Source organism: Eschrichtius robustus, chromosome 19 (genome assembly GCF_028021215.1).
Source record: "Eschrichtius robustus isolate mEscRob2 chromosome 19, mEscRob2.pri, whole genome shotgun sequence".
In the NCBI taxonomy this organism is placed as follows: domain Eukaryota; kingdom Metazoa; phylum Chordata; class Mammalia; order Artiodactyla; family Eschrichtiidae; genus Eschrichtius; species Eschrichtius robustus.
In genome coordinates this window covers 24,761,073-24,784,876 of record NC_090842.1, presented here as the reverse complement: position 1 = coordinate 24,784,876, position 23,804 = coordinate 24,761,073, and the positions used below count along the sequence as shown (strand labels likewise).

The 23,804-nt window shown below is 38.4% G+C and overlaps 1 protein-coding gene and 1 non-coding gene across 5 annotated transcripts in view; both read right to left on the bottom strand.

Moving 5' to 3' along the window:
• Nucleotides 1-23,804, bottom strand: part of CDH8 (cadherin 8) — a 370,300-nt gene that overhangs the window by 92,661 nt on the left and 253,835 nt on the right. For all 4 annotated transcript variants that reach the window (XM_068527304.1, XM_068527303.1, XM_068527305.1 and 1 more), the window contains one exon: nt 23,116-23,252. In XM_068527304.1, the coding sequence (XP_068383405.1) occupies nt 23,116-23,252 (137 nt within the window). The remainder of the gene's footprint in view (nt 1-23,115; nt 23,253-23,804) is intronic.
• Nucleotides 4,393-4,523, bottom strand: LOC137753976 (small nucleolar RNA SNORA18). The gene has a single exon (XR_011071658.1). It is a non-coding gene; the product is annotated as a small nucleolar RNA SNORA18 (small nucleolar RNA).

Sequence of the window (23,804 nt, the reverse complement as noted above, 5' to 3'; positions counted from 1 at the left end):
TTCTAGACTCAAGTTTACAAAGTTACCACCTTCCACTTCCCATCTTTGTTGGAATACTCACTGTTGGAACACAGACACCAAGCAATGAAGAAGCCCAAGCTACCTCTTAGAAAGGCAGCTAACAGCCAACACCAATGTGCCAGCCATGTGAGTGAGTCGTATTGGAATTGGATGGTCAGCCACATTCAGGCTATCCCAGCTGGTACCACATTCTGCAGAGACAAGCTGACCCTCACAGGCACTGCTCACATTTCAGATTTGTGAGTAAAATACATATTTGTTGTTGTTTTATGCCACTAAGTTCTGGAATAGTTTGTTATGTAACAGTAGATAATCAGAACAGATTTTAGTGTCTGGATGTAACGTGCTACTGTAATGAAAACTTAAAACATGTGGCATTGGTTTTGGGACCAGGTGGCAGACAGGAGCTAGATAAATTAGGAAGACTCTTGTGAAAGCCTAAAGGGCCCCAGGGAGAGTGTCGAAAGACTAAAGGATGTGAAGAGGCTGTAGACAAGGTCTTATAGTAAAGAAAATAGGGAAAGTATTATTGGAAGTTGGAGGAAAGGAGACCCTTGTGTGTAGTGGCTAGATTTTTGACCATGTCACCTGCAGGTCATGCAGAAGAAAAGGTAATGTACCTAATGAATTTGATGATTAAGAGATTCCAGGCAGAGGCAGAATTTTTAAAATACCACATCACTTCTTCTCATTGACTAAACAAAATGTGGATGGAGAGACATTGGCTAAAGAAGGAATTTTTCCATCAAGACTGGTTGGGTTTGAAAATATAACTTTTTCATTTGCAGCTTCTCCAGAGGAAAACAATTCTCAAGTTAAGAAATATCTCAGTCCACCGATCAAATACAGATCGGGACAATATGATCCTTTGTTGTTACTATCTCAGAAAGATCTGAGGTTCCTCATGGGAACTTTCAGAGAGATAAAAGTCTCTGTGCAGATTTTAAGGACAGGATAATCTCCCAGATCCTCTCTGTTAAAAATCTTAAGAGTATTTATTGACCATAGCAGTTTCACTAGATTCCCAAGGTCAAGAAGGGCTCATTGTGAAGAGATATGGGAGTGTAGCTCTTTTTTAATGGAGTGTATTATAAACTGATTTGTTAGAAACTTACAAAGTCTTTAAAGGAAATGTACTGGTTTTGACTAGAAGAGTGATTATAAAAGGACAACAGGATTCTTGTGGTGAGTGATGAAACTCTCATTATGTCTTGACTGTGGTGGTGTATACATGAACTGACACGTGATAGAATTGCATAGAGCTAATCTCTCTCTCTCTCTCTCTCTCTCTCTCTCTCTCTCACACACACACACACACACACACACACACACACACACACACACAGAGGACAAGTAAAACTGGAGATATCTGAATAAGTTTGGGTAGATTGTATGGATGTCGGTATCCTGGTTGTTGACACTGTACTATAGTTTTGCAAGATGTTACCATTAGAAGAAGCTGTATAAAGGGTGCACAGGAACTCTCCATATATATATATATTTGCAACTGCATACAAATATACGATTATATTAAATAAATAAATAAATAAATAAATAAAATAAATAAATAAATAAATAAATAAATACTTCCCGATGATCATCATCTACCTAAGACTGAGAAACCAAATATGGTTTTCAAAACTATTAACAGAAGTTTTCAGATAAGGGAGGAACTCGCCTAGGTCAGTGCTTTTCAATTTATGGTACACACTGCAGTATGACCATCACTCGGAAACTTGTTAAATATGCAAATTCTCAGGCTCCAAATCAGACCCAATGAAGCACAAGCAATCTGTGCTTCAATAATCACCTCCAGGTGGGTGTGACACATGCTGAACTCTGAGAAAGACTAGCCTAGAGTCTTGTTTTGTGATAACTATTAAACATATACTAAGTAGAGCCTTGCTACTCATAGTTACTCCACTGACCAGTAACATCAGCATCATCTGCAAGTTTATTAGAAATGCAGAATCTGTACTCCAGACTTAGAGAATCCAAATCTGCCTTTTTACAAGATCTCCGGTTAACTCAAAGGGACAGAAAAGCTTAAGAAGTGGTGCCTTAGTGTATTTGCTGAACAACTACTATGTGCATCCCATGAAAATACAGCTTTGTTTCTAGCGATAGTGAGAACATTTGGGCACCAACTTCCTGCTGGGGCAGGGATATTAAACTAGTTGCCCAAGATCACACATCTTAGACGGAGCCTACCTAGGAGTTGAGCTTGCACAGTACATAAAGGGACAACAGAAAAGATCCTTCTGGTCTGGATCCCTCCAGAGCCTATGTTCATTAGCACGATGCTAAACTGTCCAGTCTTTCTCATCTGTGAGTCCAGCTCCTGTGGGCCAGTTCTGGTTTCCAGCTATTTACAACAGGGAGTGTCTGCACTGCAGACGTACATTCCAGAGTCAGAATAGATACTATTATTCACTCAGGCAGTCTTGACCATATTACTTTCTAGACACTAAGCTCATAACAGGAACCTCAGATACACCACCCAGGATGTTCTGGTTTCAGGATTGCAGAGTGTCTGCGTGCTCTCGTCCTCCTCCTCCCCAAGGCCCCCCCATTGATCCTTCCATGTGCATCACAAGGCACAGACTCCATGTCGACAGAGTGCACATTAGCTGTAAAATAATACTATCGGGAGGTAGAGTTGAAAGGGAAACCTCTGATTGTCTCTGACTGGATTTTCTGCCTATTTATCTTCTAAACTTCAATTCTGTGGAAGTTGCTGGCAGAACCAAGTGTTATCTGAATGCACAACTGACAGCATAAAAAATCAGTTATCATTTTTATGTCTAGGGTTTAACTTCAAGAAAATAGCAATATTCAGATTGAGTAGATGGTTTAGGGACTTCAGGGGGAGGTGTAGTTTTTTTTAATCCTTTTTGCCAAATAAGTAGGGAGGCATAGCTAGAAAATGCTTCAAAGCTGTTAGAGAATAGATGAGGATTCTGTATATTTTGTAGACTCTTCAGAAGTGAAATAATAAATAAAGTTACATCTGTAGCAGCAAAGCACATGGCTAATGGAGCAAGGTAGACCCTCGTTAATAATAGCAACTAGTATCATTGAGCATCATACTCTAGTTTCTGATAGCCCCTGGAAATTCAAAGATGAATAATTTAGGGTGAACAATATACTATAACAATCAAATGAATGAATACATCTAATATAACTAATTGTCAATTTCAGCGTACCAGGCATGATGCTAGGTGCTAACTAGGTGCCTTCTCTACTTTAGATCATTCAACATTCCTATGATGTTGATATTATCATTCACATTTCACAAAGAAGGAAGCGGAAGCTCAGAAACATGGGGGGACACAACACATATGTGGCCTAGACAGAATTCAAACAAAATGCTATCTTCCCAAAATTCCTTTCTTTGATGACAGAAGTAGGAAAGGGCATTGAAAGGGGGTCAGGAGCAGTCCGCTGAGAAAGGAATGGGTTTTAGATTCAAATCAAAGAGCACTACCCAACTTCAGTGCTCTTCCTGTCTTTCTCCACAGATGGCTCCAAATGTGCTCAGTTTATCTTTGGAAAAGTAAGACTAATTACTACCAGCTACATGAATCACTAACCATTCACATCCAATTACTGACACAGCATTATAACCATTATACGTGTCCATAAACTGTCTGATTAATGTTGCGGTACATTTCATCTTGTCTCCACACTGAACGAAGTATACCAAAGATTCTCTGTCTTCATAGTCTGTTGCGTCATGAGCTTTGGGGTGGAAAGGTAGAGAAAACTAACACGGTGAAGGTAATAGGTGGCATGACATAGACCAAGAGATTGACTAATTTAAATTAGTTCTCAGTTCTCCAATGCTTATTTTATCTATCTATTTATTTTACAAAAAGTGTAAAGGGTTTTTAAAATTATGTGTAACATAGGCAAAATTATTTAAAGTCAATACATTTTTAAGGAATTTCACACATTCTGATTCCTTCCACTGCCAATCACCTTAGCTCCTCCAATGTTTGAGTCAAATCTTCAAGATAGCCCTTCCAAAAAGAACTTTTGCTCAACCCACAGTTGTCATGTCAAGTCATCCACAATTCTTTTAGTCAGGCTTTTTTGATATCCAATGGAATATGGACACACTTCAAAAATCCCCTACCTGTAATCTTTAGGATCCAGTTTCCTCAAGCAATTTACTTTAGGGCCATGTTCAGGATCAGAAGAGATGGATCTGCCTGGTTCTGAATTTGAGACACCCTCTAAACACGCATTAAGTTCAAATCATATTAATTCCTAAGCTGTCACACCCTAGAACAGTACAGATCTTTGGGATATGCCGATACCTACGATTAAAAAGTTTGACTGTTAGTTTTTTCATAGTTTATTTAGCAGCTCTGTCTTGTAGTTCTTTCCCACAGATTTAACACATAGTTCTGTGAGTAAAGGAAACCACATAGTTACTCTATGAGGCGTTTCCAATGATGTAGGTCTATAGGAAAAGCCTCATTGGGATAGACCTCAACTCCAATGCTTATTGTAATGTGTAGAAACAATTCCCTTTCCTCTTCCCCTCAGAATATAAATATAGATACAGATCTATACACACACACACACACACACACACACACACACACACACACTAATAACTCATCTTACAAGTTTAAGAAATAATTTCCAAGTAAATTAACTAGCTAGCATTTGTCACATTTTCAAAGCAATACTGCAACTACATATATGAGGTGGTTTGGTCAAGGCTCTTATTGCTATCCTAGGAAAATGATTTTCTATCTCATTTTATCTTGTTTTCTACACTTGAAATATGGGTCTAATAATACTTGCCCTTTACATACTTCAGAGAAATGTTGCAAAGATTAATGAAATACATGTAAAGAGCTGTAAGCTGGATAAATTAAGAGATCATCATCATTATTCTATTGGAGTCTTCAAATAAAATTTCCAGTAGAACTATGACCCTACCAACCTTGGTGAGTAAGGCAGATATAAGAATGCAGGAATAATGTGATTTTTAAAGAGATTTTGTTGTTTGAATCAAGTGCTTAAATCAAATGCCTAAATCTCAAACAGATCTGAGAAACTAAACAATTTTTCAGAAAAAAAAAAAAGAATGAAGACATCTGAGAATTAAGAAACCAAGAAAGGGATGATCTTCAAATGCTGCAAGCTGACACTTCAGTTGGCACCCAACCTTCAGATGGGATTACTATCATTAGACCCATGATTGCAAAGACTTAATAAATGGACAATTAGGGTTTATGTCTCCTGGAATTTATCAAAATTAGTTGAGATACTCATCCAGCCTTTCCCCCATGTCTGTTGCTCGGCTGTATGTGGATAAATTCCAGTTGATTTTTCATTTCTCCTGCCAGATGTTTTGACATCACGTATTATAGGCATCTAATTGTTTTAAAATGCTCTCGCATTAATGCAGGAGAGTTCTCCTGTTTTCTGCCTTCTAGGCTTTAACTATGATAAGAAAGGAAGTAACTTTATTGTTTTCAAATATGAAACAAGGTCTGAAATTCACATCTGGCTTGACCCAGTACTTCAGCAATAGACCGATATAAACTTTTTATTTATTTATTTTAATTAATTAATTAATTAATTTTATTTATTTATTTTTGGCTGCATTGTGTCTTCGTTGCTGCGCACGGGCTTTCTCTAGTTGCAGCGAGCGGGGGCTACTCTTCGTTGTGGTGCGCGGGCTTTTCGTTGCGGTGGCTTCTCTTGTTGTGGAGCATGGGCTCTAGGCGCGCGGGCTCAGTAGTTGTGGCACACTGGCTTAGTTGCTCTGCAGCATGTGGGATCTTCCCGGACCAGGGCTCGAACCCATGTCCCCTGCATTGGCAGGCGGATTCTTAACCACTGCGCCACCAGGGAAGCCCTAAACTTTTTAAATTAGCTGCATTCCTTTGAGAAACCCAAGGCTGATTCCATGGGAGGAGAGAAAGGAGTTAGAGAGAGAGGAGAGACTCTATATCCAGAATAAATTTAGTTACTTGCAAGGAGTCCATGTGCTATTAACTTGAATATAGTCTACTGATGTAGAAAGACAGACTTGGTGGACATTTTACTTTTAGAAAGTGCTCACTCAGTGACCTTGAGGAAATTACCTCCATATATCTCAATATTATAAAATGAAGATAATATAATCTATTTACTTAACAGTCTCTTATCTCAATATTTATTGTACTAAGAAAAGTTAATAGTCTTTTGTCCATGCAAGTTACTTAATGGTATGAAGAGGAGCTTCAGGCCAACATTATCCTGGCACCTTAAAAACAAGATCAAACGTCTGAGCCTCAAGCATACACAACTCCAGGGATGCATTTATGTGCTTTGGAGAAGACAATCTGCAGAGAAGTGAGAGTATGGGCACTCTATAAGGAGCAGGGCAGCAGCCATCTTGCTCCCTTGAAGACAGTGGAAACACGCCCATTCTCAATTCGATTTCTTCTGATGTGCTAACACTTTTCAAGGTGTTTACCAAGATGATTTCTGCCTGATTTATAAGTGTGTGTGACACTCTTTATACAGTTCCTAAGTAAAATAACTACTCCATAAAATTGATGGTACAATTTTATACACAGAGTGACCAAGAGGTGGTAATATTGTTACCATCCTCACAGTTTGTATTACCAGAATCGATCTGGTACATATCTGTTCTTGCAAAACGAATATTAGTGAAGCACATGCTAATTACAGATTCATGAAAAGTCTTAGGGTTACAGAATGACTTTACACTGTCTAGTAGAATGATCTTGAGAAAACAACTCAAACTTTCTAACTTTCAGCTACATCATCTAAAATGTAGGATAATACAACCAGCCCTGGCTTATTTTCATATTGTTGTTTTGAGGCTTCAGTGTTCTAAAGAATAAAGAATCAGTTTACAAAATATATAATATAAAAATAGAAATGTAAGGAATTCCTATTACTAGCAGAAATGAAATCTGGAGGCCAAAGTTATCCTTATCTGGCAAGAGCCTCACTTTCATGACTAAATTTTCCAAAATATCATTCACCTTGTTACATTCACTGAGATTTAGGGTTTTGTCCTCAGCTTTGTGGGAAGAGAAACTTTATTCTGTCAGCACATTCCTGAAGAGAATGGTGCTTCAGCACAGATATGCATTAGCCAAGCCCACGGAAGACTCTTGCTTAACAAGAATGGGAATACAGAGGCTTCCCTGGTGGCGCAGTGGTTGAGAGTCTGCCTGCCAATGCAGGAGACACGGGTTCGAGCCCTGGTCTGGGAAGATCCCACATGCCGCGAAGCAACTAGGCCCGTGAGCCACAACTACTGAGCCTGCGCGTCTGGAGCCTGTGCTCCGCAACAAGAGAGGCCGCGATAGTGAGAGGCCCGCGCACCGCGATGAAGAGTGGCCCCCACTCGCCGCAACTAGAGAAAGCCCTCGCACAGAAACAAAGACCCAACACAGATAAGGATAAATTAATTAATTAATTAATTAATTAAAAAAAAAAAAAAGAATTTACAGTGAAAATAAAATGCCTGCCAAAGGCTTTGTAGTGTGGCACAATGGTTAAGGCAGAGGTTCTGGTGTCAGACAAACGTAGGTTCAAAGTTTGGCTCCACCAAGTACTAGTTGTAAAGTCCTTAAAGCTTAAAGACACACAATAGCTATCTGATTTTCTCATCTGCACAATGTAGATAATATAATTTCTAACCACACAGGAAAGTTTTGTAAAATACATGGGTGACTACTCAAAATGCTGTGTCAAGCTCTGAGGAAAGTAAGTTCAAGAAACGATGGAATGACAGTTGTTGTTGTCATTATTATCATCATCATCTAGGTCAGCATATTTTATTGCAGAGTTTCTAAAACTGAATAAAATAGTCACAAAAATTGGCTTGCGAAAACATGGAGTGAGAGGAATGGGAGTTAGATGTGCAATTTAAATCCTGGCAGCCCTGTGCTCTGTTAATCCGCCTATTTCCAGAGGCAGGGCTCGTCCTGAAAGAGCACATCAGGCTTGGTCCTTATACCGGGGTGTCACTCTCTGGAAGACCTGGATGGGCCCCCCGCCTTTATCTCTGTGACATACTTAATTCCCTATTCCTGCTCATGTGCCTCTCTGAAAGAGTTAACAACAATACCCTGGATTTAGCAGAAGGCAAGTCTTGATCTGTCCTGACAAAATGCTGTCTCTAGAGAAGGCAGCCTTATTTGATGAGACCCTAGAAATGTCAATTATAATGTCAATCTGTTTCCACTGAGGATAACTTCATTTTCATTCTGCTCTTAACAATGACCAGCATTTAGTGAGCTCTTACTCTCTATAGTATACCAAGAATCCTGTGAAAGATGTTATATACATTACTTCTTTCAATATCCAACCTACATTTTGCTGGTGATAAATTATTTTATCAACATGATATCTAAGATATAGCAATACTTTTTGCTGTTACTATATCTCAAACTAATTGAGAAGATAAATGCCTTCCTAAGGCCATGGTTCTTAAACAGTCTGGTCTCAGGGCCTCCTTATACACTTAAAAATAACTGAAGAAATCAAAAAGTTTTTATTTATAAAAACATGTTACTAGCTTATATCTCTCAATATTTACCAACTAGAAATCACAACTAATTTTTAAAACAAAATAATACACACACACACACACATTTCATTAGCCATTGAGCAATGATACCAACACATGTCACGTAGCCTTTGGAAAACTCCACTCTCACGTGTGAGAACATGAGAGAGAAAAAGGCAAATAGCATCTGTGTGTTATTATAAACACATTGTGACCTCATGGAACCCCTAAAAGACTTGACTTGACTCTAGACCATACTTTGAATATGCTGTTTTAAAGGATTAAAGATTTTTGCTTCCCCCACATGTTCCCCTGTATATTTCAACCATTCTGTGATTTTTTTAAGACTAGGGACTATGGTAGGTGAAGCATACAACACTACAGAAAAATGTTATTATGTACACCTTACAAATGATGAAAATGAGGCTTAGAAAGGATAAGCGCTTTTCCTAACATCACATGAGTTACAGGTATTGTAGTTAGCTTACAACCCCATATCTTTCTGTCCCCAAACCTGTGCTCTTCATTATCATATTATGCTGCAGCCACTGAAGATCCATCAACCCGAGATGGATGAGAACTTAGTGATGGTCTCATTTTATCCACAGGCTAAAGAGAACTCTGAAGTCCAGAAGTACCATTATGATAGGTCCAAGAATTGAACCTACGTTTCCTGAATGGATTTATCATACCCAACTCCTTGCCTCTTAAAATTAGTTGTTCCTATTGTAGACACAATAATTACAGTATGTGTCCATTAAGAAGAAGGACAAAAATATTCATGTGAAGGTGTAGATGAGCCAAGTTTCTTGGCAAAACTATGCTGAATAAAATAAACATACTACCTTATATGACTTTTATTTTTATGATTTTTATCCCAAGTAGACTATCAGCAATTTAATTCCCTGATTTTTTCTTCCCGAACGTATAGTGCCTAGCACAAAGCCTGGCATTTAATGACACATTTGTACAGAGATTAATATTTTTCAAGGATGTTTGCTCTGTTTGCCCATCTGTCACATTTAATTAGTAGCACCAAACAGTAGAGAGTTCAGGCTTTGGTATTAAACCTGGTGGATTTGAACCTCATAGTATTAGATCTGTGACCTCATATACATTCCCTGACTTCCCCGGATTTCATTTCATGTATTTCTGAAACAATGCTCAGGATGTGTCCATCCCAATGCTGTTATAAGGAGTGAATGAAACAAATGTTTGCACACAGTGGTGACTGTCATTCTGCCTGGAATTAGGTAGCATCTCAAATTCTAGTTTGCCTTGATTGCCACACACAGATATTATTAAATTTAACAGATCTAGACGCTGAATCAAAGGAGATCGTAGGAGAGTTGCTCTGTATGCATCTATGCAACTTTCCCAAATCGTAATTCCTATGATGTCCAAAGACCAGTGAGCTTCTCCAGCCTTTCTACAACCAGACAATATACCTTGGGTGTTCATTTTTATTTTCCTGTTGGCTAAAAAGCACAACAGAAAGGTCCACGTGGAAATAAGTGCGCATACAGTGGAGGCTCCCATAACCATGACTGAAACAAGCCAAGATCAACAAGTCCCTCCCTTTCATCACAAAATTCCCAAAACATCCTGGGTGGATTCATGCTATTCCCTTCGCCTGCAACATTCTTGCTCTTCCTCTTCACTTGTCCCAATAGAGGACTGCACTTGACTCCTAGGGACACTGGAGAAGGCACCATACAGAGCTAATTTCTTCCTCATATGTGTTGTTAGGATGTGTTCTGTCCCCTTCCATTAGACAACCTGCTTGTAGTCCAGCAATTATCTCCCTACTGCAGATGCCCCGCCTCCAGGCCGGGAACTACGTCTTTAACAACACGTGACCATAGTGTCTAGTACAGAGGTGCAGAAATGTGTTTGACTCACTAAGGTTTTGTGTGCTCAGTCAACAGTCATTTGGTACATTTACTGACTAATTTATTGGATCTTAACTCTCTTTAAGATGGAGACTACAAGGGACAAAATCAATCATTCAGAGACCAAAACCAAAATAAAGATATATAATTCAGTATTTTCCATTTTCACTAAGGTCTCCTATTTATATGCCAGAGGCCATTTGTGGAACATCTAAATGCCTTTTCAACCCATGCCTAACCAATCACTTCTGATAAATATCCAGATACTTTCAGATTTATTTTAGGTTATCAGTTTCCCTGAGAAGTCACCCAACACATCAGTTCTGTCTTCCATGCTTTTTATATCGTTTCTTAAATAAACAAATGTGGATTTGTTGTATTCTGGTATTCTGTGTTCAGTCTTTGTTTCTTTGTAACTGCTACATAATTGTATTGGAAATGTGAAAAACAATTCAGCAGGAAATCAAATGCTGGCTCAGTGTGGGTATTTTTATATCCAGAGATACTCAAATATTAACCGATTATTATTAATCGGTTATTATTATTATTAATTGATTAATAAGAAATTATTAGGATTAATATTAATCTAATATTTAGATACTGTGCCTAAAACACAACCTAAAGACAAGCCTTATTTAAGAGCTAGGGAAAAAAAAAAAAAAATATATATATATATATATATATATGCTAAATAGAACATTTTTTTACAAACACAAATTTTCTTCATAGTGCATTAGAATTGTTTGTTTTACTAAACAAAACAGTTAAAGTCAAGGCAGAGAATGTTCTAAAAAGTCAGTGTCTCTTTTTTTTTTTTTTTTGTCAGTGTCTCTTAAACATCAAGCTCACAATAGTCCACCTGAAAGAACAGGTGATGAGGCTTTTATTAGTATTGCCATTGCTAAAAACAGATATAGAGAATATCCTTATATTATACCATATTAAATTATAATAAATAATATATGTTATAATATAACGTGATGATTATAATATATTAATGTAATCTATATTAATTACAGAAATATGATAATAATTATATATGCATATACATTCTCTATATCAACCAGGTGAGTTTTAGTTCCCTATTGAGTATTATAGTTTCCTTTTAACCAATAAATAAACACATTAGATTGATCAAGGAAACTGTTGATGTTCAAGTAGGTTGTTGTTAATGTAAACTAGGTTGGAATTCATATTTGTTTGGCTGCATAGTCGACGCTTTTTCCTTCCACATTTGTCATCCATGGTTTTATTCCATGTCTCCCTTCTTCAGCCTATTATTAATCATTCATTGTCAAATTATAACAGCAGGTGTGTGGAGCAGACTTCAGCATCATTCCAGGCTTATCTCAGTGGGTTGCAGGAGCATTCAAACTTCAATATAAGGAGCCCCTTTAATTTGTTTTAAATTTAGGAACTGGAGGTTCCTAAAAATCCAAATTCCCCTGGAACAGATAGTTCACAGATGCAAATTTTAAATTCATTATCCCCAACTGGACCTCCTCCCACCCTTTCAGTGGGGAAAAAAGCCTATCAGTGACATCCCATTGTGTTCTAACCTGTTTTATAAAGAGCTAGTCAAAGGAAGGCTGTAAACTCAAACTTCGGAAGGATGGACCACCTTTTCTGTTTTCTGACTTGTTAACATGAATCATGATATGTCTCAGGAGCAATTAGGTGATCACTAGGAGAGGATGCAGGCTCAATTGTCAGAGGTTGGGCTGAAGAGTCAGACAAACCTAGGATCAAATCCAAACTTAGGCACCTAAACATGGAGAGCTTGAAGTTTGGTATCTTAGCTTTCTTTATGAGATGAGAGACTGGTGGTACCAATTTATGGAACTGTTGTGAGGATTAAATGGATAAAGGGCATGAGAAGGGCTAGAATGTTGCCTAGCATACAGTAAGCAGTCACTCTTAATTGTATCATTATTTTCATCCTCCTCACCAAGGTTTAGGATCTCCATCAGTTTCCTTGTTGCTCATTAGTTTTAGCCAGATGCCAATTTCTGTTCATTCAAAGTCCATTTCTAACGCAGCTTCAGTTTTACTCTGAATCAGGACTGCAGGGGTTGTAGCAGTGGTTCTCCAAGTGCGGGCCCTGGGCAAGCAGCATCGGCCTCACGTGGGAACTTGTAAGAAATACAGATTCTTTGGCCCAGGAATCTACGTTGTAACAAGCTCTCTGGGCGATTCTGAGCCACCATCATAGCCATATTCTTCCCCTTCTCATTCTCCAGGTTGTAGGCTCTCTGTTCCACTCCAGACCTATTCTGCTCCTAAATCTGGAATGCTAATATTCTGAGCCACACATTTCCCTTATTTTGATATTTCTATGTATTTGATGGGCCCCTCTGACACAGAGAATAAGATCATTTCCTGTACCTGGCATCCGAAGGCAATCATAATTTTCTATACTTAACTTTCCAACCATATATTCTTTTCTCTCCTGAGTTCTCTAATCTTCAGAAGATATTCTGTGCTCTTCTCCTCTGGACCAAGATGTTTGTTAGTTTGGAAATACATCTCTGACAAAAGCCTACTGTTACTTTATGACCCTGATGAAAATATACCATCCACAAAGGATCTTCCCAGAGAAGACTGTCTCTCCCATCCAATGGAGAGATCCCACCCTACTCCAAATTATATGCTTTTTAAGTAAATAATATTTAGAGTTTCAATGCATGCCTTAGAGACAATTTCTTTACATTCTACTTCCTTGCTTCTTTGTGACAGTGTAATCCTTGACCTTGGGCATCATGTGGGGTGAACCCTTGTCCTATAGATACTCCAGGAACAAGAAAGTATCAGTATCATAAGTGAGGGTGTAGAGTGACCAATGCCCTGCCACCCCAAATTAGATGGAAGCAAGTTATCATAGTTCAAAATTCTACCATTTGGCTAAAAGGGCCACCTGACCTGGCACTGAAATGCTAGGTGGGTGGGGGTGGATCAGAGATGGAATTGGCATCTATTTTTTGGCCTTACTTCTAAGCTCTGGATTAGGGAGTCCTGTAATCAGAAAACATGCTGCATTTTCATTCTTTAGGCTTTGCTGCTTCGTAACCTGCTCCACTTGTTCAATACAGATCAGATTAAACGATAAACGGGCTCGTTGGGTAATGAAGTGTGGGCTGGCGTAATTCAGGGCTTGCCTCAGGCTCTCAGAGGGAAGAGAAATAAAGGTTCTTAGATCAGAAGCCTGGCTCCTTGGGGAAAAAGTGAGAGGACCTGAGGCTCCTCTCTGCCAGCACCTTTCTCATGGTCTCTGTCTCTGACCTTAGATTGGTTAATATTCTATGGGAATTCTTCCTTTTGAGCACAGTCAGTGCCCCACAATTTTCATACAAGGAGAGCATAGTCATTCCTGCCCTTTATGCCTCAGCTTCAGTCACTCAGGAAAGAATGACTTTAAAAAATCCAGAAAAGCCATTGCGCCTATGTGCTTGTCTGCCCAAGACTTTTAACAAAGAGCTGAGTGGGGTATATTAAAAGCAGAGATCCTTTCCACCAATTAATCAATAGTGTCTGTTTAGAGTCAGAACTCATCAGGTTAATATCTTGTGGTATTAATTCTTATTTCCTTTATTCATTCATTAACTCAGCAAATATGTACTGGGAGCCCCACTGTGCTAGGCTCCCAGGATAAAACAGTGATCAATAACAAAGCAATAATAAAATGTCTCATGAGAACAAGGACTTTACCAATTTCTCCCTTTAGAAATGTATTTTCAAGGAATTCCCTGGTAGCCCAGTTGTTAGGACTCGGCCCTTTCACTGCTGTGGGCCCGGGTTTGATCATCCCTGGTCGGGGAACTAAGATCCCGGAAGTCACACGGCATGGCCGAAAAAAAAAAAAGGTATTTTCAAAACCTCAAGCAAATAAATGGGTATTATAAGCCTCAACCAGTCTCTTAAAGGCAAAGAGCATGGATCTTTGAGACCTTATAGGAAAGGATTAATAATAGTTGCTAAAGCTTACACTAGGAGTCAGGTAGGAGAAATTTTTGTAGCATTAAAAATGTGCTAATAGATTTATTATGAATAATACAAATTGCTATTTAAGTTGAAATTCTAAAGAATCTATAGTTAACCAGTTGATAGCTGTTAGAAATACTGTGTCCAATCCTTTTTCTCAAATAAGTAAGACGTGAGAGCAGAGAATTTTAGACGTATGTGAGAAGAGGAATCTAGAAGGGAAGTACCTATGCGTGTAGGCTACAGATCCATATCATTCTTGGTCATATATACTGAGATTTAGCATCCCAGTGTGAAATTAATTTTTCAAAAAAAGAATGCCCATAATATTTGGAAATTCCAACTCCTCCCATCAAGAGGTGACATTTGTTTCTCCACTCCTTAAACCTGCTCTTGGTAATGTGACTTGCTTTGACCAGTGGGATTTGCAAACTTGATGCAAACAGAGACTTGGCAAGTACTTGCTCCCCAGTCTTTTGCGGTTCCATGGAAGCCTGGGAGTAGCACCAAAGGAGCTGAGCTAGCCTATTAGAGGATGCGAGGCCACGTGGAGCAGAGAAGAGGTGCTGACTAACACCTAACTAGCCTGTCATATATACAGTTGGTGCCAATATAGATCATCCAGCCCCAGACAAGCCACCAGCTGACCAGATACGACTAGCAAAACCAGTTCAGACCAAAAGAACCACTCAGCTGCTCCAGAGAACCACGAGAAATACATCTTTATCATTTTAAGTTTTGACACCGTCTATTATGCAGCAGCAGTGAACCAATACAAATCAATGTCCATATGACTATTTTGGTTCCCTTTATTCCTAAGCCCAAGTGGCTGGGAGAAAAAGGGAGATCTGAATGACAAATAGAATGTTTAGATAAAGGACATAAAGTTTATGTTTATGTAAGAGAGAGTAGGCACCAGGTTTGGTCTGGAGAAGGATAGAGAGGAGGGTGAGGAAGGAGGGGGGAGGGGCACTAGAGAGGGGAAAGAAGAAACGTTATTGAGTCCTTCCTATATGCCAGGCTCTGTTTTATGCATTTTACCTGTATTACATCATTTAATTGTCATGACAAACTTCAAATATAGCAACTGAGGCTAAAAGAGATTATGTGACTTATTCAAATCACACATAGAGCATATGTTTCGGCTCTGAAAATTTGACTTCATAGTTTGGTTTTACCTAGTAAGCACTACTGCTGTCTGAGAAAGCAGTGGTAACAGTAGCTATGACCTTAGTTTGGGGTAAGAAGGAGGCTTTTAAGGTTGCCAAGCTGGCCAGGACTGACAAGAGGAAAGAAGCCCCTCCTTTTGGATACATATTTTTGTGGAAAATTATACCTCCCAAGTCATCTCAGGATGATACGTCCTCAAAAACTCACAATTTGTATATCCTCAAAATAAAGCTGGGTGGTTTTACTTGATGACAAAAAGATTACTTTTAGGCATATCCTCTTTAATGATATAAAGTGATAAAATTAATGTTTACTTTATAATTATTGTTATGATAATTAATATTAGCATAAGCATTATTACCAGAAGTTTATTCTATGTTAGGAAAGATATTAGGATGTAAACATATTCACTCCTTAGCACACACCTCTAAAGGTGTTTCAATATATCCCCCATTTTATAAATAGGGAAACTAAGCCACAGAAAGAAGTAATTTACATGGCGTGAGTGTGATTGAATGAAAAAATTATGATTCCATCCAAGCAAACTGACTTATAAACTTGGCCACTTAATTCATATGTTATTCTCTTTGACTTGTAGACTGATGTCTGCACTTTCTTCCCAAGTCCACGTGCTTCCTCTGTCCCCAGAGAAACGGTAGCTGAGGGTAAATCAACCTACTATCCTCCAATCTTTATAATCTCTTCACATATCTAGGACCTCCCCTACCTGCCCCCCCCTTAATCTGGTACCCTCAAATCTGGAGATGACCATTTGCTATGACTGGTCAGTTTGCTACAACTTGCAGCTGAAAACCTTGAATTACTATTTGCTGCGTACTTCTATCCTTTATCTACAGTTGTCTACAGTAGGAGTTACTGTTCAGGATTTGAGGAGGGTGGTTTATAAAGAGAGACCAGGGCAAGACATAGGGATGGAAGCCTCTTACCTTCTGCCTTTTTCTGGGTTAGGACTAAGGGGCTATTAGTCATAGTGACATCTTAAAGGAGTTCCTAGTTAAAATCTATTGATATAGCTCCAGTCTCAATCTGCAGGCTTTTTCTAAATATCAGTAGATTAGAACAAAGGAGGGGTAAAGATGAAAGAGATGGAGAGGTGGTGGGAGGATATCGGTAGAATGGATGCAGAATAAAGAGGAACTAAGGGAGAGATTCCAAAGTCAGTATTCAAGTAACTGGAGCAGCTGTACATGAAGTGGGCACTATAGTGATTAAAATAAATCTGGTGTGGGTTACCCACAAAATGATATTCATGCGGGGCCTGCATCAGGCTTCTCCTTGAACTTGGAATGACACTCCCATTCTTCCCTGTAGGGAAATCTTATTTTGGATGCTGATCTCTTTCCCAGGAAACTGTAGCTTCCCCTTCACTTTCCCATAATTTATTTCCACTTCCCTTCATTATAATCTCTATTGTTAAGAATACTGATCTCTACCTTATAGCACCTGCATGCTTGTCTGACGTAGGGGGATCTTGCTAGGAACTTGCCGTGTGCCTATATTCCCAGACAGTCAGCCATAGTGCTATAGCTTCTCTGATATTTGGGAGCCCTTAACCACTCCTGCCCCTGAAATTTACTGTTCACCTCAGACTTTCATCATCCTTTCCCTTCTGTGAGAGTTACTGAACTGGACAATAGCTTCTCTCCATCTGCTTCCACTCAATTCTATACAAGGGAATGATATTGATTTTAAAGAAACTCTAGTCCTGATTATGCCACAGGCAATAGATAGAGACACTGCATATTTTGAACGAGATCTTGATATAAAATCTCAAATCCTTAATTCAATCAGGCTCTCCAAGAATATGCCTGCTTCGGGGGCTTCCCTGGTGGCGCAGTGGTTGAGAGTCTGCCTGCCAATGCAGGGGACACGGGTTCGAGCCCTGGTCTGGGAGGATCCCACATGCCGTGGAGCAACTAGGCCCGTGAGCCACAATTACTGAGCCTGCGCGTCTGGAGCCTGTGCTCCGCAACAAGAGAGGCCGCAATAATGAAAGGCCCGCGCACCGCGATGAGGAGTGGCCCCCACTTGCCGCAACTAGAGAAAGCCCTCGCACAGAAACGAAGACCCAACACAGCCATAAATAAATTAATTAAAAAAATAAAAATAAAAAAGAATATGCCTACTTCATTTCAAGGGTTTTTCTTTAGGCACAGGTCAATCTACCATGCCCGAACCAGGGACAAGAGGAAGGTCAGTGAACGTATTGGCTGTGCAATGAAGAAACACAACTGCACCCAGCAGTAACACACAGGTCACGACTACCAATTTTGTTGTTGTCGGGAGAAGGGGTAAAAGAAAATATAAACCAAATAAATAATTTAAAATTAAGCTGTTATTCAAAGCCTCAGGTTAGGGCTGTCTTAACAAGAACATATGCGATTTATTCATCAATTTCTAAAGATTACAGATAGATTTTAAGCTAAAATGTATAGTACCATCACTTTTAATTCAATTCTTACTACAACCTAAATTTAAAAGAACAATTATGATTCCCATTTCACAGGTGGGAAAACTGAGCGCAAGAGAGAGGAAATAATTTGCCCAAGGTTATATGGGCAAAATGTGGCCAACTCCATCCAACTCCAGGACCCAAAATTTCTCGAAACAATGAGCTCCCTATAAAAGATGTATTTTTCCTAAGTAGCCTGGGTTGGACAAAGCAATTATTCTGGCAGCTGGGCCCTATGTCAGGAAGAAACATTCCTTAAGTGCTATCAAACTAGTATGTCCCCTGGGAGATTTAACCATCATTAGTGAAAAGCTTCGTTGACAATATTGTGTGCAGCCCACTGTAGTGGGCTAGAGCAATGCATTATCACTAACTCAAAGAGATTAATTTAATGGGCAATTATATGCTTCCTGCTTTACAATACTTTCAGGTAACCAATAATAGTATGCTTTCTGTAAATGCCAATTGCCAGCTCTCGGATACACAGTGTCAGAGGGATTCTCCACTTTCCATCCCACATCACCACTTCCTCTGGGAAGGACACTCTAAAATTGGCATTCAATACCTCTGAAATGCCCCTGCAGAGACGCTTATTGTAAGCAAATTTTTCCTTTACTGTCCCCCAATATCCTTTATCTCTCTGACAGCTGAGCTTGTTACCCATGTCGCTCTCTTAAGTAGGTCTTACTACACTACCCAACCTAAAGGGATCTTGTGCATCATCTGACAAGCCTTAGCTCAAACCTCAGCTCAGTGAAATATCACCTGTCACCACAGGAATAACACAAAATAGAGACCAAAACACACAAACAGAAGAACACGTCACCTTTTTCTGCCTTCTTTCAAAATATCATAATTATGTTTATAATGTAAAATTATATTAATTATCATATAATTAAATTATAATGTGAATCTGATGGGGAGGGTGGAAGGGAGGTGGGAGAACTTGCGAAAAGTGGATTCCTGAATGGCTGCCTTGAGTTTCTGATTCCGTAGGTCCTAGGCAAACACCAGAACTCTGGTTTGAACAATAACCCAGGTGACTGGGATCAGCTGGGCATGTCAAGTTCTCTGTGAACTTCATTGAAAAATCCTGTCCCCTAAAATGTTCCTCAGTTTCCTGATCTCGAAAATGGGAATAGAATTCCCATCTGAACAGTTTCAAAGGCTGGCTTTGTCCATTAGGCAATGTTCCTCCCCTGGGTTATAAACGTTAGAATAGGAGGGCCTGAGCAAATGCAGGCTTGTTCTTTCCTCCACTGCACTCTTGGCCCTGCACTAGCCTTCTGCTTTGCACAGAAGAACTATTTCATTCGCTTGTTTCAGGAAATGATGTGGCAGTGTCAGAAGCTCGATTTAAGCAGGAGGATGGAAGGAAAGAAGATATAGGAGAGGGTTCCCCCAAAAGAAGGCATCTAAGAACATGTAGTCTGCAGTTAAGCAACAAGGGTACCAATCTTGCCTCTACCCTTTGCTCTCTTGGAGGCTCTGGGCAAGTTACTTAACCTCTGAGATTCCTTGACTGGAAAATGCATACAGTAATAGTACCTGTTTTCAAAGACTGATGTGAGTTAAATGCACCATAGGGATTACATAATACTTTTTCAGTGTTTTACTAGCTAAATTTACTTTAAGCCTTCACCACCATGGTACACAGCAGCCACGCAAAATAGTTTCAAGGGATGCTACTAGCAAAGCTACTTAGCAAAGATGCGCTATACAAGCCTCATCTCTTGTTAGCACTTGGGCATCTAACTGCCAGATCATGTAATGAGATGTGCCTGTTGATTGTGATGGCACGTTAGATCTATTACCACTGAAATTCTTGGGAAATATACACAGTGAAGCATCTCAGCCTTGGTTAAGTGAATCTGACACAAGAGGATAAAGGATGACATCTCCATTCTCATTAAGAGATAACAGATGGACTTTCCTAAAATCCATTTTTTAGCTTAATTTCACTTGCTTAAATCTTTTGTCTGAAGAGATGGTGATCTGAGAGTAATTTTAAATTGTTCTCCCTGGAATGAATATTTCTTTATCTTTATTAGAACCTCCCCCTGTGGGGTTATATTGTCCTGGGTGGTTTTAAATATTCATCTCATCCAAATACAATAAATCTCCCTTTAATATTTTTTTCCAAGACATGGTCTGCAGCTTTGGAAGATAAACATTACGTGATGGGCTAAATAATAAAACCAAGTGAAAACAAGTTTCTAAGCCATTTTCATAGTAATTCCAATATTTCTTAAGTTCTCTGTGATCTTATTTCAACTTCCTTTCATGATTTAGAAAAAAAAGATAACCTAATTTTACATTTAAATTTCTAGAATTATGCCCACCTCAGCTTATACTTTACAGACTAAAATTAAAGTTCTCTTTTGTACTCTCAATCTTGTTGGTTTTAAGAAAGTTACATGCAAAAAGTCAAAAAAAAAGTTTAGTTTTCAATCTCTGAGTAAAAAAAAAAAAAAGATCAAAAAAGGATGTAATAAAAGGTGAGATAACTCCCACTGATGTCAACAGAATAATGTAAGTTTGGGTTGTATATTTTCAATTCTGTAAGGTTCAAAGTAAAGCTGAGGGTTGTCATGTGGACAGAACCATTTCCTATTTGGTCTCTATGGAGCTAACTGTAACCTTGAATTTGGGACATACTTGAGTGATTTCTCTCAAGCCATGAAGAAAACTTTATCTGATCTATATTTCAATATTTTTTAATCAATCACATGTTCATTGAAGGAGGTTTGTGGTCATACTTTTTTTTCACACCATCAACATGGAACTGCTTGTAATTCCCAATACTCATCACCTTCTTGCTCACCTCTGTGTCATTCTTTATAGATATATCAGCAGATTCCAACTCACACTTTTATATGCAGGGGCTTCCAAGTGCCATTAGAAGGAAAACTTCAAGAGGACCAGGGTTTTTTCTTATTTTGTTCACTGCTATATATCCTCAGTCACTAAAACAGTGCTTGGTAAGTACCGAAGACTCCATAAATAATTATTGAGTGAATGAACAAATGAATGTCTTCCCTTATTTGGTTTGGTGCCCTTGTCACCCTAGAATTAACAGCTCATTATCCCAGAGCATCTGCTTTGCATCTGTCGTCCTTACGTGTCTGTGATTCCTTGCAAATGAGACTTTTGTTTCTGGATTGCCCCTGAAATATTTCCTAACCACCTATTCTGTGTATTCATTTCCTTTTACTCTTTACAATGGAGTACCTGGATTCTTATTATTAGGGCCTCCTTGACGAATATTTCAGTGAAGGCATCCATCTCATAAAAAAAGTGCCATAGATTAAGGTGAACTCAAGTAGGTTTTTATATTCAATATATGAGAAAATTATTTTAAACGTAATTATTGCCTACATACTTTAAACAAAACCATGGTCCTTTAGAGCGTTTTTATATAGCCTCAAACCAATCTAAATAGATATAGTTTTTCTCAGAGGCTTAAGGTGATATGCAGCTTCAACATTGTAAATTGTAAAAATTTCATATCTAGATGGGGTTAAGACTTCTAATAAACCAAAGCCACCAAATGGGATGCTTTGTTTCCTTTATCCCTTAACGTTACAAGGGAAAACTATTGCCAGAGTCACATACTGGAGAAGAAAATGGTACTTCTAATAAGGAAAAACACCGAAGTTTCCAAAGCTCTTTTTTCATTCCATATCATGCAGGTTCTTTGCCTGCTTTGAGTTGCCAAAAGAAACATTCTTCACTCTTGAAACGTCACTTTTTCACACCGTGGTTGTGTTTTGTTTTCTTTTGTTTTTAGTAAGACTCCATGGAAGACATTACCCCACATCTCAGAACAAGGAAAAACCATGCCCTTCATGAAGGTCTAGATTACTCTTCCTCTTACAGACAAATTTATCAACATATCTCAGAGACATTAGCTGTGAAACCAGAGGAGATTTTAGAGAAAGCATAGAGCAGATCTTAGGGCTGATGTCCTTTACATATGTATGCCCATGAATCTTTCTTATTGTGAGTTTTTATTTCCTTATTCAGATACCTTCTACCCTAATTCCCTCAAGAATGTAATGTCTCCCTTGCACTTGTATAAACTGTGAAGTCCTCTTCAGCTCCTTCATGGAAAAATAAAGTCAGGTAATATGCAGAATGTCTTTTGCTTGGAAAGAAAATGAATATCACATCCCCTTTGCATGTTCTGTATAATAAAAAAACTGGTGAGACAGAGTGTGGGTTCTCATAGACAGAATAGCATTAAATTTCAGCATATAGCTGTTGTTTAGAGACTCAATTATAGTATCATTAAGTGTAATCAAAGAAGCTGTGCTCATTAAAAATTAGCAGAAAGACTAACATGTGTTATTTTAACAACCCTGGAACCTCCTCTGAAAAAAAGGTTACATTTTCACATGTAACTTATGAAAAATTTTATGTTGAAGATATAATTTTAAATAGTCCATGATTACTGTGTAAGACATATTAATTCTAAAAAACAAAACCAAAAAATCATCTATCATCTCATCTCCCCAAAATGATATGTATTGACAGTGTAAATTTTCTTTCTGTATTTCTGCATGTATATATGTATGTATAGATGCATAGTTTAAATATGTGAGTAATAGTTTCTATATCGAATATAATATATATGTTAGGGTCCACTTATTTAAATTATGGTATATAGTTCTTGAATTCTATTTTTTTAACCTACCCTTTTATACTAAATCTTTCCCCATATTTTAATATGCAAAACATTATTTTTGATGGCCGAACAATGGATATAGATATAAGAATACTTGGATAGAAGAAATGTTTCCTTCCCACATATATTGCAACTTTTTGGTCATTTACCACAGTGTAAGTTATTTCATGTTGAGACGATGCATTCAAAGGCTCCTCGGGAACAATAAAATAAGTTCCAATGCCAAAATATCTAATAGAAACTGGGACCACTTGTCATATGATCCCTAGGCATAAACTATAATTACAGTCTTGAACCCAGCCACATAAGGAAGAAATTAACAAACCCAGGCACTTACTGATTTCGGTAGCAATGATTGTTATGTTGTGCCACACGCTTAATTCCCTGTCAAGCGGTGTTGCAAGCGTTATCTTCCCATCATCTGCATTAACGTTGAACTGTCTCTCCAGGTCGGTGTGCCGGTCGATGGAAAACCTACAAAACAGATACATTTGTAATCTACTTCAATGTTTATATGATCCATATATTCCACAGCAGACCTTTAGTAATCCTTAGAGAGCCATAGCTGCGAAGTCAAGTGAATTGGGAAACACAATGGCATCATAATTTGTAAAACGAAATGACTGAATGCAGCATAAGAAACTTAATAATTATTGTCTAAGGAGTAATTAGCTACATATGCAACATGGAGGTCATAAACTGCCATCAGTTTCAATAGGTAACATCTTCAAAACTGGATGCTGATGAAGAGTTAATTGGACAATCCATCACATTTATTGGACAGCTTATGATAATTATAGCAGTTGCCACAAAATACCATATAAAACAATGAACCCAAGCCCAAAGCAGGATGGCACTAGCCAGCAAGTTATTTATGGCAGTTCAAAGGAAATGTGTGTTTGTGTAAAACTTGCATTTGATTACACGGTATGTATGTGTTACTGTCATTGCTGCTGTTGGTTTGTTTTGTTTTTATTTTAAGTAAAATATATATTTAGGGTCCTATTTGTCTCTGTCTGTAGAAAT